Source organism: Lissotriton helveticus, chromosome 8 (genome assembly GCF_964261635.1).
Source record: "Lissotriton helveticus chromosome 8, aLisHel1.1, whole genome shotgun sequence".
Lineage (NCBI taxonomy): Eukaryota > Metazoa > Chordata > Amphibia > Caudata > Salamandridae > Lissotriton > Lissotriton helveticus.
Genome location: NC_136069.1, coordinates 898,446,821 through 898,463,007, shown reverse-complemented (window position 1 = coordinate 898,463,007; position 16,187 = coordinate 898,446,821). Strand labels below are relative to the sequence as shown.

The 16,187-nt window shown below is 49.5% G+C and overlaps 1 protein-coding gene across 4 annotated transcripts in view; it reads right to left on the bottom strand.

Annotated features, from left to right (window-relative positions):
- Window positions 1-1,659: 1,659 nt before the first annotated feature.
- PCID2 (PCI domain containing 2) overlaps window positions 1,660-16,187 on the bottom strand; it is a 339,645-nt gene continuing 325,117 nt past the window's right edge. For all 4 annotated transcript variants that reach the window (XM_078657682.1, XM_078657681.1, XM_078657679.1 and 1 more), the window contains one exon: window positions 1,660-2,761. In XM_078657682.1, the coding sequence (XP_078513808.1) occupies window positions 2,669-2,761 (93 nt within the window). In that variant the 3' untranslated portion in view covers window positions 1,660-2,668. The remainder of the gene's footprint in view (window positions 2,762-16,187) is intronic.

Genomic DNA, 16,187 nt, shown 5'->3' with positions numbered 1-16,187 from the left:
TAAAGTATGTTATGGTGCTTAGGGAGGGGGTCATCATCCACAACCCCATCAATCAGATCTCAGCATGAAATCCTATAAACAATTTTTACAATATCCTAGCACACAGTCAGATTTCATAATGCTTATCACAATATATATATATAATGCAGCAACAATTGTTCTTCTAAATCGTTTCAGTCTTTATTCCAGTTGATCCTGCCAACACGTGTTTCGTCGCTTAATGGGTAGGTCTCCCGCGACTTCATCAGGGCTTGAAAGACATATATACATCGTGATGTGACAACATCACACGTTTGTTCTCCACATTTATAAGTTCATTTGTGAAGAGAGACCCACAGTCCCATGTTAAGTCAAACGTCAGACACTAAAAGATTGTGGGGGGGTGAGACAGATACATATGTGCATTTTAGTTCTTGGCAAAGTCTCAAACGGGACTATACGTTTTATTTTAGAGACATGGAAACATTTGCGAGTATCTCTCATATAGTTAGACCTATTAAGACTGGAATGACTTTCCAACACTTGTTGCAAAGCATAATGTGCAAGAGTTTAAGCTATTGCCATTGTAAATGACAATGCCTTTAATTTATCTGTTTTAAAAAACCAACACTTAAAGAAAAGGCATTGTCATTTACAATGCCAATAGCCGAAACCCTTGCAAAGGCTTGTTTTATTATTTAATGCTCCAATATTGAAATATGCCATCTTGGAACAGTAAATGAAAACAAAATAGACACTGCATCAATATGCAAGTGTATACTTCGTTGAATGATTTTTTCTGGCTTATGCTGTTCAGCATCAACAATAAGTTTCCAAAAAACCCAATTCCAAAGCCAGTAGGTCTGCAATGGCAAAAAAAGGCAAGATTTACTCTCTTTGCCAATGCTGTTTTATTCTTAGGCTATTAGTCCAGCTATGTACTGGAAGGAGTCAGGGTCTATACCCCTGTACCTTCACTCCTTCGAAACCCTTATCCCCTTCATTATATGCATTGATCAAACACCTTGCTGCACAAAACTGGCATCCTTCTTTGTGCAATGCAAAGGTTTATCCTAAGTTCACAGACCTGAAACAGGCATGATTGCTTTAAACTGATGTAAGGGATTGGGTTGGCCCCTGGGTGCAGGGCATTGCCACAGCAGTTGATGAGAAAGCAGAACATCCATACTTGCCTCTGTTATTCCCTGACAGGTGTTTGGCAGGTGCCTGGGTGAGCAATGTAAGGGCACCGCCGGGCATCAGTTTTTCCTGGCTGGAAGCATTGCAATAACTTGTTGCACAGTGAGTACGTGCAGCACAAGCAATGGTGATAAAGTATCAGAAGGTGGATGGAGGAGAAGAAGGCGGACAGGGAGAAGGAAACTGACGAATGAAGGAATCAGAATCTCACCAATGTACCAACTACACTATCTGTTATCTCAGGCACTTCTCGTGAGTCAATTTCATCTTCCTTTTGGCGTTCTACCCTATGTAGTTTTTTCACTTGTTTTATCAACCTTTACAACAGTCAAAAAGAGGTTACACCTTTTCCATAGCTGAACCTTAAAAGAAGCAGGCATGTTCTCTTCTAACACATAAGAAATATAAAAATACTACAAAACGCACATACTGGATGGGTTCAACAATGCACAATGTGTTACAAAAGAGCAGCAGAACGGATTTACTGAATCCTGCTATTTATTTTGTGGTACATAAAATAAAGAGCAGCCAAAAAATGCTAGCCTGCTTAAGTGATTTTCGAAAGACAAAGGTCTGCAGTCACAGGGCATGTCTAAAACTCGCAAAGAAACAAATGGTGTAGATGGGGGCAAACTCTTACAGTTGGCTTAACATGTAATCGTGTAAAATAAAATGATCACTTGCATGTAATCTTGTTTTATGTACAATTAAAAAAAAACAGAAGTTAAGGCAATGTTTTAACATTTTTAGAATGCCACTGCTTTGATTTCTACCGCATACCAAGGAAAGAAAAGATGGAGTAGGTTTGATGGACTGCAGAAACTGACTTCATATGCAGCAAATCAATTCACTCGAGCACCAAAAGCACTTGCTGTAAACAACACCAAAATGGCAGATTCTACAATCCAATGCTTAGCTTGGATAGCAAAAAGCTGAAATTGAAAAGAGAGAAAGTTCGCCCATTGGCTCAGGCATCAAACTATTGCACTTTCATTTATAAAAAGGTTTCAGAAGTTTGTTTTATTTAAGAAATGATTACAGAACATACACACATGTAATGAACAGACAACTAACCATAGTTACTTCTATGCTGAGGGAGAGATTCCAAACTGACAAGCTGTGTGCAAAGCACCAGCAGAAAAACACAGGTACTCGGCGCAGTCACTTCTTTGTAAAAGTAGTCCTGGATGATTTTCAAACAGGCACATTTATCAAGTTTAGTGCAGGGTTCGAATATAACTGGAATGCTTTCGTTTTGTCTGTAGCAAAGCTTAAAAATCCTTTAACCTAAAACTTCGAAGTGCCATTGCACTGATGGGAGTATAATTATCCTCATTTGAAATACCAGTTGGAACATTTCTCGGAATCTCGTAGAAAATAGAAATATGAGAATCCATCTTTCTGTGAAGCACCAGGCGTCAGCTTCATAATCATGTTGAAATTGTATTTTCAGTCCTCACGGAGTTCTTTTTTGGGTATTAAATGGACTCTAATTTATGACACTAGACAGTGGAGGAAACGGATTTTGCTTGCTGACAACAAGCTTTTGATGCTGATGAGATATGTATCCTTTCATGTGACCCTGAAAAATATAAAGACCGTTAATAAAAGCTAAATATTTTTTATTTTTTAATCCGAAACATTGCACTCTGCTTAAGTAACATTGTGGAGTGGTAAAACAGAAATATATTGGGAAAGAGTTATATCTGTTCTCAATAGTGATATTTGACTTTTTATTCAAGATATTTTCATTTGTTTTAAATGCGCACTATTGTCAAAGAAGAATGTTTGCTCCTCAAATCGTGGATGAGAGAATTCTCCTCCATGTTAAGAACATCTTCAGTAATGCCTTACCTGGTAGAGACAATATCTAGGCACAGTTTCCTTACGTTTGAATTTTCCCAGGCATCAATCTGGATCCATAGGATTTTTGGGAGCACTACCCCTGCATGCTGGTTGGTGGCGTCTGTCAGCTCCGCATGGCATCGTCTGTGCCAGAAGTGATATAGTTGTCACCTACGTAGGCACCACCTTTGTGCACGGACGTTAGTTACTTTTCACAACTTTCCATGCCTGAAGTGTACTGACACTGGTGTGTCCAAACTGGGGTCCTAAAAGTGATCACCCCTGGCCTTAGAAATGTGTCCGCTAAACGGGGAGAATGGGTGGGTCGGTAAAGAATCTACAGCTAGATATTGTTTCTACCAGATAAGTCATTATCCAAGTTAAGTAGCTTGTTCATCTGATAGAGACTTCAAGCTGCAAGTTACTTACCTTTGAATAGATACCCAAGCAATTTCATCCCCAGTAGAGGGTCTGCAGACAAATTCAAACTAGGATGTCCTGCAGGACCGAATGGGCGAAATGCCCATCCCTGCGGACCGGACTGTCCAGGCAGTAATACTTGGTAAACAAGTGCAGGGAAGCCCACGTTGCTGCCTAGCAGATGTCCAGGACTGGGACTCCACCTGCTAAAGCAGTGGTCGCAGCTTTAGCTGGGGTGGAATGAGCACTTAGGCCTTCAGGAGGCTGCTTCTTTATCAGTGCGTAGCAGATCTTGATGCAGAGAACAACTCATCGAGAGATGGTTTGTTTCTGCACTGCCTGACCTTTCTTCACACCAACATACCCCACAAAGAGGTGGTGGTCCACACAGAACTCTCATGTGCTGTCAAGGTAGAACAACAATGTTCTTTTTGGGTCCAGACGGAGTTGTTCCAATTTGTTAGAGGAATGTGGAGTAGCATAGAAGGTGGACAAGATGACAGTTTGGCAATCATGAAATGTTGCCACAAATTTGGGCAGGAAAGAGATACCAGTTTGTCAGGATAAACGGAGAAGAGTGGAAGCTTCGAAGATAAAACCTGCAGCTCACTGAACCTCTGGGGCTGATGTAACTGCCATAAGAAAGGCTGTTTTGATAGCAGCCTGAGGGACAACTGGGAAGAGGCTCAAAAGGAGCACACATCAAGAATGTGAGAAACAAATTAAGGTCCCACTGAGCCATAGTAAAAGAAGAGGGAACATGTATACACAAGGCCCTTTAAAAATCTATTTACAATAGGGTACATATATAAAGAGGGTTGGTCAGGCAGCCGCAAGAAGGCTGCCAGAGCAGAAAGGTAACCCTTCAGAGTGCCCAAAGCAGATCCCTGCGGGGCAAAGATAAGAATAAAAAGTATATTACCAGAAAGGGGGCAGACAGTGGGTCAATGGACGTTTCTGTACAATAGGATACAATCCCTTCCAACAGTAGGCGTATACAGTCTTGGTGAGACGCCTAGCTGCTAGAATAACATTGCAGACTTAGGGAGAAAGGTCGAAAGCTATCAACTGCCTGATCGAAGGATCTATACATGGTCAGAAACACAGTATACCAGACTCTCCATGCCAAGTCTGGAGCCAAAAGCATGACTTAGGCCAGGTCATTCCTGATCTTGAGTACTCTGGGCAGAATTGGTATGGGTAGAAAGACATACATGAGGCCTGAGATCCACTCGAGCTGAAAAGCGTCTGAGCGAGAGCCGCCTTGGAAACTTCAACACCAAAACTGCAGACATTGATCGTTCTCAGCAGAGGCAAACAGATCTAACATAGGCTCTCCCCATTGCTGAAAGAGACCTTGTGCCACCTCCGAGTGGAGACGCCATTCGTGATCAACTAGGCCTCGAAGGCTGAGTTCATCCACTCTGGCGTTCAGAGAACCTGCCAGGTGTTGAACCACCAGGGATATTCCCTGCTGTTCCAGCCATGTCCAGAAACGCAGGGCCTCTTGACAATGGGGCAGGAACCCACCTAGCCCCATTTGCTGCAGTAACACATGGCAGTGGTCTGTGAACACCTGCAGTAGCCTTCCCGTAATAGAGGGTATAAAGCCTTTAAATGCCAGTTGGATCGCACGGAGCTCCAGCATGTTGATGTGGAGTCCGGATTCTGTTGGGGTCCTCTGATATTCACCTCTCCCAGATAAGACGCCCCATCCCAGGAATGGGGCATCCATCACTACTGTGAGATTCAGTTGGGGAAGGGAGAGGGGTCTGTCTCTGACAAAATTGCAGTTTGTTAGCCACCACTGCAGGTCCTTTGCAGTTCCGTCCAAGATCTGGACCATGCTGGAGAGAGTTCCCTGGTGCTGGATCCACTGGAATTTCAGGTCCTACTGCAGAGTCAGCATATGCCATCTGGCCTGCTTCACCAGCAAGATGCAGGGGGCCATAGGGCCCAACGGCCTCTAAGTCAGTCTCACTGAAACCCAGGATATAAGATGAAACATCAGTATCATAGCCTGAATATCCTGGACTCCCACTGGGAAGGATAAGCTAAAAACTGCATTGTGTCCAGAACCGCTCCGGTGAAAGGGAGGGCCTGAGAGGGAGTCAGGTTTGGCTTCAGCAAGTTGATGGTGAACCCCTGCAAATGCAGGAGGTTCACCATAGCCTGGAAGTGGGCGATGACAGCCAGGGGCGAACACACCTTCAGCAGCCAGTCGTTGAGATTTGGGAAGACTGCCACCCGAAACCTGTGCAACTGAGCTGTGACCATCACCATGGTGAACACCAGAGGGGCACTAGTAACCCCAACAGGGGGCACAGTGAACTGAAAATGCTTGTGGCCTACTGTAAACCACAGGTACTGTTGATGAGCAGGCAGGAGGGGGATGAGAAAATCGGCGTCCTGAAAGTCCAATGTTACCATCCAGTCTTCTAGGACCAGGGCAGACACGACCTGAGCCAATATGAGCATCTTCTTGAGGATTGAGGAAGCAGTTGAGGGTTCAGAGATCTAGGTTAGGACAAAGATCCTTGTCCTTCTTGGGGATCAGAAAGTAGCGGGAATAGCAACCATAGCCTACTTCTTGAACCGGAGCCCTCTCTATGGCTCTCTTGGCTAAGAAAGCCATGACTTCCTCACAAAGCAAGGAAAAATGATCCTCTGTCAGCCGGTCGTAAGATGTAGGCATGTAGGGAGGGGTATTCTTGAAGGGGAGGGAGTAGCCCCTTCGGACGATCTGCAGAACCCTCCTGTCTGATGTTATGGACTGCCAGTGGTGGAGGTGATGGCGGGTCCTGCCACCAACTGGATGCCCATGATCTACAAGGGCAATATTAGGAACGTTAAGAGGCTGCAGCTACTGGGAGGGTAGTGGTTGGAACAGACCACTAGCACCCGACCCACAAGACCGGTAGAAACTGCGCCCTCGTCCATGCAGAGGCTGGAAAGCGGGAACGGCTTGGTTGGCTGGAATAGGATTGGCGCAGTTGAAAGCCTCTTCCGTGGCCATGAAAGGAGCAAAAGCAGAATTGGAATGTGGGGCAGCTGAGAGGCCCAAGGACTTTGCCACAGCCCGCTTGTCCTTAAAGCCCTTCAGCACTGAGTCTGCCTTTGCTCCGAAGAGACAGGTGCCATCGAAGTGCATGTCCATGAGGGAAGCCTGGACAGCCCCCGAAAAGCCAGATGTTCTCAGCCAGGCGTGGTATCTGAGGGCTACCATTCACGAAACCACTTTGCCAAGCGAGTCGATTATGTCCAAGACAACAGCATATAGTGAACTTCCCTGCATCTCTTTAATCTGTAACTGCTTGGGAGAGAATGGCCCGGGTCTCCTCTAGGACCTATGGCAGCACTTGTGCAACCGTTTCTCACAGCATATGGAAATAGCGGCCCAATAAGCATGTGGTGTTCACTGACCGCAATGCAAGGCTAGCGGAAGAGAACATTTTCTTTCCCAAACTGTCCAGCCACCTAGAATCCCTGTCCTGGTTAACGGCAGTGAACACATCATGGGAAACGGGAGGCTTGGACTACCAAGCTCTCTGGGGTAGGGTGTTGGATGAGGAAATTTGGGTCACCTGGAGCAGGGCTGAGGTGGCAGGCAGTCGTCCTAATCACAGGAGCCTCTTTGCTGGTCTTGGACCTGGTCCTTAGAAGGACGTCCGTGAGGGTTATGTTTAACAGAGTAGGGGTTCAGAGGAGGAGACTCCCGGTTGCAGCACCTCCGTCAAGGTCTTGACTGCCACCAAGGGAAACTGAAGGTTGAGGACCTCAGCCGCCCTCTGCACCACCACTGTGTACATAGCTCCCTCCTCCTAAGACACAGTAGGGGGAGAAATCTTGCTGGTATCTGGAGATGTATCCATACAACTGGCATCACCAGGTCCTCACACCAGTCCACATCCTGGTCATACTAGTATTCCACAGCGTTCAGCGACACCTTCCATTCCTCCCTGAGGTCATGTCCTTCAGAATAGGGCTCTGGCTCGGGCCTAGGACACGGACTCCGGTCAGCACCGGAATCGCCGTTGGTCAATAAGGCTATGGCTTTGTGTAATTGGGGGTCACAACGGGTCTGGCACTAGCGGCACTGGGCCGGCACAGGTAGTAGTGGCACGACTGGCACCCGTACCGATCCATGACTGGATCTCTGGAGACAAATCGAGGCAGGAGCTGTGGAACCCGATGGGGCCCCTCTGACCTTGCGGGCCAAATGATGCACCAGAGGGATAGGGCCGCTCAAAAATTGAATGCATCTTGGGGCGTGTGGCCCTTTTTAAGATGATGTCCCTTCGCGATTCCTCTTCACTTTGCAGAACACTCCTCACTATGTTGACTCCTCGTACATTAAGGAAATAGATGGTCTCCTACGAGACCTGCTCTAGAAGGGCAACTCCCCCCAGATTGCCACACAAGCTTAAGCTGGGTTGTTCGATGGGGCATTGGATTACCGGACATCAGGAAATACTACTGGGCATCCCATCTTGCAGCTATTAACCAGTGTACGTATAGACCACAGGGCGACCCGGCCTTCCAGATCGATAGGTGGCTCCTGCCAGGAGGGAGTATTGAAGGTGCATTTTATGTGCGCTCGCTAAGGCCAGCCTTGACTGGCCCCACCAGTCATGCAGTGCAAATGTGGAAAGCAGACACGTAGGGCTTGGGGTGGGAGGGCAGGATTACACAGGCCACACCACTCTGGCACAAAAAGAAAGTGGGTAGGCTGATTCTCTCAAAGGGCTCTGATCATTGGGATCTTATTGGTATATCCAGGGTGGGGGACCTATGGAAGTCTGGTAATATTATTCCCTTTAATCAGTTGTAGCAGGAATTCAAACTGGCATGGTCCGAATATTTTCGGTACCAGCAGATTAGACATGCTTTGTTTGGCGTGCTCCCCAGGGGAGAGTCACTCCCCAAGTCCCCCCCGCTGGAGGATAGAGTACTAGACGCCAATTTGCCAGAGAAGGCCATATCATTAATCTACAAGAGCCTGATCAATAACATGTCCGATCCGCTGTTCCAGCTACGGGTGAGATGGGACCATGACGTAGCTGGCTTGGACGATGAGGAGTGGATCGCAGCAGTGGCCTCTCCTTGTGAGGTGGCTATTTCCTCAAGGCTCCGCCTAATACAGCTAAATCTCCTGCATAGGCCTGAACTGTCTGGTCCCAAGTGGTTGCTCTAGATATTGTGGGCAAGAGGGTACCTTCATCCACACACTCTGGGAATGCATTACTATTCAAAGGTATTGGGCGGCGGTGGTGAGATTTATGGAGGGAGTGTTGGGGCGGAATGTCAACTGTAATATAAAGCTTGCTATCCTAAACGCTTGGGGCCCAACTGACCTAAACTCCAAAGAGCGTATTTGGGTGACTTTGGGATTGATGGTGGCCAAGCACAATATCGTAAGACTGTGGAAGGCCCAGAACCCACCGGACAAAGAGGATTGGAGAAAAGACTTGTGCATGGACACAGAAAAAACATTTATGTAGCTAGAGGGTGCCCCGCCAAGTGGATTCAAATATGGGGCAAGTGGAACACTTACAGGGGAGGAATTTGTGATCCTCCCAAGACGAGGGAAGAAACCGTCACACGAGATCTTAATACGTTGTGATTATTATAATATTATATTGCCATTACTTTGCTATTTGATACCACTGCTCCGCACCTTTGCTGCCGATATAGGTGTACATTGCCTTTTTCACATGTCATACCTGGAGTTCAATAAAAAGAATTAAAAAAAAAATAGATGCACTGTCTCATAGAACTCTAATTTCAGCAGGGGTCGCTCCGGCAAAACTGAGGCAGCGCGTGGTCTGCGGCACAAGCAGGGACCGAGGAACCAGGCTTCAAAAGCTGATGTTCCTTCGTCGTGTCAGACATCAGATGAGGAAAAGATGAAACACGCTTCTACTTCTTGTGGTTTTCTGCACCTTTTACATGAGTGCCCCGACGATTTTGTGTGGGATGGAGAAGAGTGTGGACTCCTGGAAGGTACCGGGACCTTCCTGTTGAGTGGGACCGTGATTTTCGAGGAGTTGCATGACCAGTTGCTAGCAGCTTCGGGGACTGCTCCCTTAAACCCTTTGGCACCCTGGAATGGTAGTCTGATCATAACTTGGACTCGTAGTCACGTTTTGGACACCAGAGACACAGGAGGTGCGGGTCAGTCACCAACATGGCATGAAGACAGGTGCCACAGGGTCTAAAAATACTGAGGCAGTGGCGGCCAGTTGTAAAGATCCAACATCATGGTCTCAAAGTGTCCAGAAAATCAGCTGACACTTGAGCCAATGAAGATAGCTGAAAAAACAGTTAATCACGATTAGGCTTAGGGCGCTGGAATTGGTTGCCATAATTATCAGAATCCTCCGGCATGAAGTGAAGAACAAGTTACTTACCTTCAGTAACAATATTCTTACAGATATATCGTTACTGAAGGTAAGTAACTTGTTCATCTGAAAGAAACTAGTGATAGATTCCTTACCTTAGAATAGATAACCCAGCAATACCAACCCCGGTGGTGGGTCTGCGAACGAAGATCACACCAGGAAGTCATGGAGAACAGAACGGCCAAAGAAGCCCTCTCCTGACTTGGCTGTCTAGGCAATAGTGCTTAGTGAAAGTGCGCAGCAAAGCCCATGTAGCTGCCTGACAGATGTCTTGCAAGGGGACAGCACGTCCCAACGCCGTAGTGGCAGCCGTCGCCCTAGTGGAATGGGCTCGCAGCCCCAACTGAGCTTCCTTTTTAGCCAGAGAATAACAGGCTTTAATACACAAGACGACCCATCAGGAGATAGTCCGCTTATGTACGGCCCGACCTTTCTTGGCGCCAACGTAGCTAACAAAGAGCTGGTCATCCACCCGGAACTGTTGTGTGTGGTTCAAGTAAAACTAGAGCGCACGTTTTGGGTCAAGACGGTGGAGCCTCTCTTCCTCTCTAGAAGGAGGCGGAAAGAAGGTGGGCAAAGTGATGGTCTGCCCGATGTGAATGGCAGTAACAACATTCGGCAGAAAGGATGGATGTGTTCTGAGCACAACCTTGTCCGCATGGACAGATAGAAAAGGAGGTTTACAAAAAAGAGCCTGGAGCTCAATCACTCTCCTGGCAGAGGTGATGGCAACCAGGAAAGCAGTCTTCAAAGTCTGCAAGCGAAGAGGATAGTTGTGAAGAGGCTCAAAGGGAGTGCACATTAAATATGTAAGAACCAGATTCAAGCCCCACTGTGCATTATGAAAGGAATAGGAGGGAAAAGATGAGTAATGCCTTTGAGAAATCTATTTACAACAGGGGACTTGAAAAGAGAGGGCTGATCAGGGAGTCTGAGAATGGCAGAGTTAGCAGAAAGATAGCCCTTGATAGAGCCCAGAGCAGAGCCCCGCTGGGCCAAAGAAAGAAGGAACAGAATAACTTCTGAAAGAGGGGCAGAAAGGGTATCCACAGCCTTTGCTGTGCATCATGCCACAAATCTGTCCCACCTGCAGGCGTATACCAACTTAGTGGAGGGACGCCTGGCTGCCAGAATGAGATCACAGGAGGCAAGTCAAAAGGAATCCATTGCCGCTGCTCAGTCTCCACGCAAAGAGGTGGAGACTGGACAGGTTCGGGTGGAGGACCCTCCCCTGCTGCTGCGACAGAAGATCCTCCCAAAGAGGCAGTTGGATCGGGGATTCATGGTCATAATGAATAGCTTGGGATACCAAACTCTTCGAGCCCAGTCCGGCGCCACAAAAATGACTTGGGCCTGGTCGCGCTGATGTTTTTCAGCACTCTGGGCAGAAGTGGAATAGGCAGAAAGGCGTACAACAGACTGCAACTCCACTCGCGATGAAAAGTGTCGCCTAGCGAGTTCCGCCTTGGAAATTCCAACGCACAGAATTGCTGACATTGCGCATTCTCTTCAGTGGCAAATAGATCTAACCAAGGCTCTCCCCACTGACCAAAGAGATGTTGCACCACCTCAGAGTGAAGACGCCATTCGTGATCCATCATGCACCTGCGGCTGAGTTCATTCGCCCTGGCATTCAATGAACCTGCCAGGTGTTGAACCACCAGGGAAATGCCCTGCTGTTCCAGCATGTCCAGAGGCGCAGAGCCTCCTGTCATAGGGTCCAGGAACCCACCCCGCCCTGTTTGTTGCAGTACCACATGGCGGTGGTGTTGTCTGTGAACACGTGCACCACTTTCCCTTTGATGGAATGCCTTCAGTGCAAGTCGGATTGCCCGAAGCTCCAGAAGGTTGATATGGAGCCTGGACTCCGCCAGAGACCAGAGGCCTCTGATTTCCGCCTCTCCCATCTGGCCGCCCTATCCCAGGAGGGACGAGTTAGTCACTACTGTGTGCTCCGGTTGGGGAAGGGAGAGGGATCTGCCCTGGACCCAATGTCGGTTCATGAGCCATAACTGCAGCTGCTGAGCAGTGCCCTCCGAGGTCTAGACGTAATCGGACAGGTTCCCCTGATTTTGCGCCCACTGGAACTTCAGGTCCCACTGCAGAGCCCGGACATGCCATCTGGCATGAGTGACCAGCAGGATGCAGGAGGCCATGAGGCCCAGCAGCCTCAGGATCATCCTGACCGAAACCTAGGATAGAGGTTGAAAGATCGGAACCATAGCCTGAATATCCTGGTCTCGCCGTTCCGGAGGATGGGCCCCAAACTGCGTCGTATCCAGAACCGCTCAGATGAAGAGGAGCTGCTAAGAGGGAATCAGGTGCGACTTCGGCACATTGATGGAGAACCCCAGCAAATGCAGGAGGTCGGGCGTAGTCTGGAGGTGGGAAGACGACTGCCTGGGGCGAGCCTGCCTTCAACAGTCAGTTGTCGAGATAGGGGACGACTGGAATCCCTGATCTGAGCAGATTAGCTGCGACCACCGCCATCACTTTCGTGAACACCCGAGGGATGCTGGTAAGGCCAAAGGGGAGCACGGTAAACTGAAAATGCTCGTGGCCTACCGTGAACTGCAGGAAATGCAGGTGGGCTGGCAGGACGGGAACGTGAAAATATGCGTCCTGCAAGTCCAACGCTACCATCCAGTCTCCAGGGTCGAGAGCAGACCAGACCGGAGCCAGAGTTAGCATCTTGAACTTCTTCTTCCAGAGGAAGCTACAGACATCCCTGTGGTCCAAAATAAGACGCAGGTCCTTGTTCTTCTTGGGCACCAGAAAGTAGTGGGAATAACAACCACATTGTACTTCTGGCAAAGGAACGTGCTCAATGGCCCCCTTGGCCAAGAGGGCTGCGACTTCCTGTTGAAGAAGTGCGAAGTGATCCCCTGACATGCGGTGGTACTGGGGTGCCATGGCTGGAGGGGTAGTCTCGAAGGGGAGGGAGTCGCCCCTTCGGACTATTTGTAAAACCCACCTGTCCGAAATGATGGTGAGCCAGTGGGGGAGATGATGGCGAATCCTGCCTTCCACTGGCGTTTTATGGACCTGAAAGACCGAACTAGGAAGGTTTTGGGGCAGTGATGGTCGGGGTGGAAGTGGACTGATCCGCCCGCTGGCCCCCTTACCCTCCTCTGCGGGTCCCATGGCCACGCTGAGACTGCTGTTGCTGCAGCCTGTGGCTCTGAAGCGAACATGCTGGGGTGCCCCTTCCGTGGCCACGAAAGGAGCGAAAAGCAGAAGGTGGAGGAGGGCGAGTGGCCGAAAAGCCCAAGGACCTGGCCGTAGCCCACGAGTCCTTAAAGTGCTCCAACGCCTGGTTGCCAAAAAGGCAAATGCCATCAAAGGGCATGTCCATCAGGGTGTTCTGGACATCACCCGACAAGCCAGTAGTCCTCAGCTAGGCGTGGCGGCGGAGCGCCACTGTCATGGAAATCGCTCTGCGCAGCGAGTCGGCGGTGTCAAGGTCACATCCTACTGTGAACTTGGCTGCATCTCTCCCCTCAGCAATAGCATTAGAGAGCACTCCGGACACTGAGGCATCACTTGCGCCATCGTATCCACACAGAGTGGGAATAACAGGCAAGAGGCATGTGGTGTTCACAGACCGCAGCCCTGAACTGACGGAAGAAAAAATCTTCTTCCCAAATTGTTCCAGTCTCTTGGATTCCCTGTCTGGGGGGGGGGGGCGGGGAGGTAGGGAATGCGCTCTGGACGTTGAGCCTTGGCCCACCAAGCTCTCAGGGGTGGGGAGTATTGTGAGAGGAAAATAGGGTCACCCGGGCCGGGCGATGGCGCCGGGCAACGTTCCTATCCACAGGAACCCCTGTGTTGGGCCTGGACCAGGTGGCCAAAAGAACGTCAAAGTGCCTCATTAAACGGCAGCAGTGGCTCGGCAGAGGTAGCCGCCGGCTGAAGCACTTCTGTCAGGAGGTTAGTCCTGACGGCCACCGTAGGGAGTTGGAGGTTGAGGGCCTCCGCCGCCCTATGCAACACCACTGTGTATCTTGAACCCTCTTCCGTAGCCACGGTAGGAGGAGTGAGCATGCCAAGGTCAGGAGAGGTGTTGAGACCACTGGCACCCCCCCCAGTTCCTCTGCCTAGTCCGGGTCATACTCACACTGAGCTGTGAGAGGGTCCTCAGACCCCCCAGTCCTCCCCTTCCTCCGAAGGCTGATGTACAGGCCGAAAAAAAGGAGGCTGGACATAGGGGTAGAAAGGCCCTGCCAGCATCGGAATCGGTGTCGAGCGACGACGTTCCGGCTCCATGTCCATGTCGGGGCTGAAACCAGGGGCAACGTCATCCGGTGCCACAGGCGACGTTTGAGGTGGTGCTGGTGGAGTCGACGTTGGTGGAGGTGTAACAAGGTCACCCGGCGTCGACTGGGATCCAGGCCTGGATCCTTGGGGGCCCTGTGGGGTTGGAGCCAGAGCCGACAAAGATGCCAGAGCCGGAGTCGCCGACAGTGAAGGGCAAGGGCCCCAAGTCGGGCCTGCGGGGCCCAAATGTGCGCCGGCGGGGCCCAACGGCCCAAAGAGGCGGGTCATAGCTGACAGAAATTCCTGCAGCTGGGCCGGAGTCTCCGACCGACCCGGGAAGGGTGGGTAGGCCTGACCCAGAGTGTGAAGACTTCGATCCTGACGAACGATGGTGATGGCTCCGCGACCGGTCCCTCGACCTCCCAAGGGACCGGGACCTTGAGCGGCGCAGAGCCGACTGCTGGACCTCAAGCAACTTTCGGGACCGCTCCCGCAAAGTCTTCGGCGCCATGGCCCAGCAGTCTGAAGCGCGCTGGGCCGTAGTATCGGAGCAATTGCCTGCATGCGTGTATAAAGGCGTGTGATTAGTTTGCGTGGTGAAGGGGAGCGCACTGGATTTTCCAGGGCCGAGAGAGTTGCCCGGGAAGTCTTTATGTAAGGCACGGCAAGCAGAGCGTAATTTCTGATATAGAAACATGTCAGCAAATGACACACCGTGACCTTCAATCTCGACTGGGAGTTGCCTGAATGTGTTGTTAGGGTATAAGTCCACAAACGTGTGCAATGTCAGATTCTGAGCCATCGTTTTGCTTATCCAGTCTTTGACACCGGGTACCATTGGGTTTTTCACTATTGGTGTAGAGGGGGCGTCCAGTATCCTAGCACCCGCCTGTCTTCTCAGCCCATCCCACGCCCAGGGTAGTGTTTCAGCAGTGTCAATGTCCTCTCTTGGATGTCTATTTGACAGATACAGCGCTACCCTTATTAGGTACAGGCTTAACCATGTCAGTCTCAACTGCAACATGCAGTTGGAACGGTGTAGGGTGAACCCAGTAGTATAAAAACTGTGCCTGCGCACATGGGGCATATAGCTTCATATCTGGAGCCCCCATCACCCCCTGCGTCAACGGTAATGTCAATAATTCCCAAAACACTCTGGCTTGTCTTCCAGCCCACACCAGCGATATCAAAAGAGAGCGTATCGTTTTAAAATAGGCTTGCGGAAGGATGAGCGACAGGTTAACAAAAAGATATACAAATATAGGTAAAATTACCATTTTAGCCAGGGCAATCTTTCCGGCCAGTGATAACAGTAGCCTCGACCATATCGCCACCTTATCCTCCAGCCAGTTAACAGCGCGACCATAATTCAGTCTCCATAAATCCAGCAGATCACGGCTAATCCATATGCCCAAATACTTAACCTTCTCGTTTTCCCATCTTAGCGGAAACTCAGTAGCCATGACTCTCGTGTTGTCTGTCAGGGGGGAATAGGACTGACTTCGCCCAATTGATGGATATACCGGATAGTCCTCCAAATTGAATGAATTCTCTGAGCAGGGGATATAAATTTAACTCCGGGTCTGTAAGATAAAGAGGGACGTCATCTGCATACAATGAAATGAGTAGGCTTCTGGTGCTAAAACCAATTCCTCTGGCCGTGTGATGCTGCCTTATCCGTGTGGCTAGAGGCTCCATTGCCACAGCGAAAAGTAATGGAGACAAGGGGCACCCCTGTCTCGTACCACGTGAGATTGGGAAGGGGTCATACAGGAGCCCATTGACCCTTATCCGAGCAGAGGGCTGAGTGTATAATAAACAGATCAGGCCATTGAACTGGGGACTAAGCCCCATGCGGCCCAATATCGCAAAGAGGTAAGGCCACTCCAGTGTATCAAAGGCCTTAGTGGCATCGAGAAACACCGCCGCGGCCTGTACATTCGGGTGTAGGTATCATATTACCGAGAAGTGTACACGAAGATTATGAGAAGTTGACCTGCCAGGAATAACCCAGACTGGTCCAGGAGGGCAATGCGGGGGAGCAAAAGCTGCAACCTGTTTGCTATCAATTTCGCTAAAATTTTG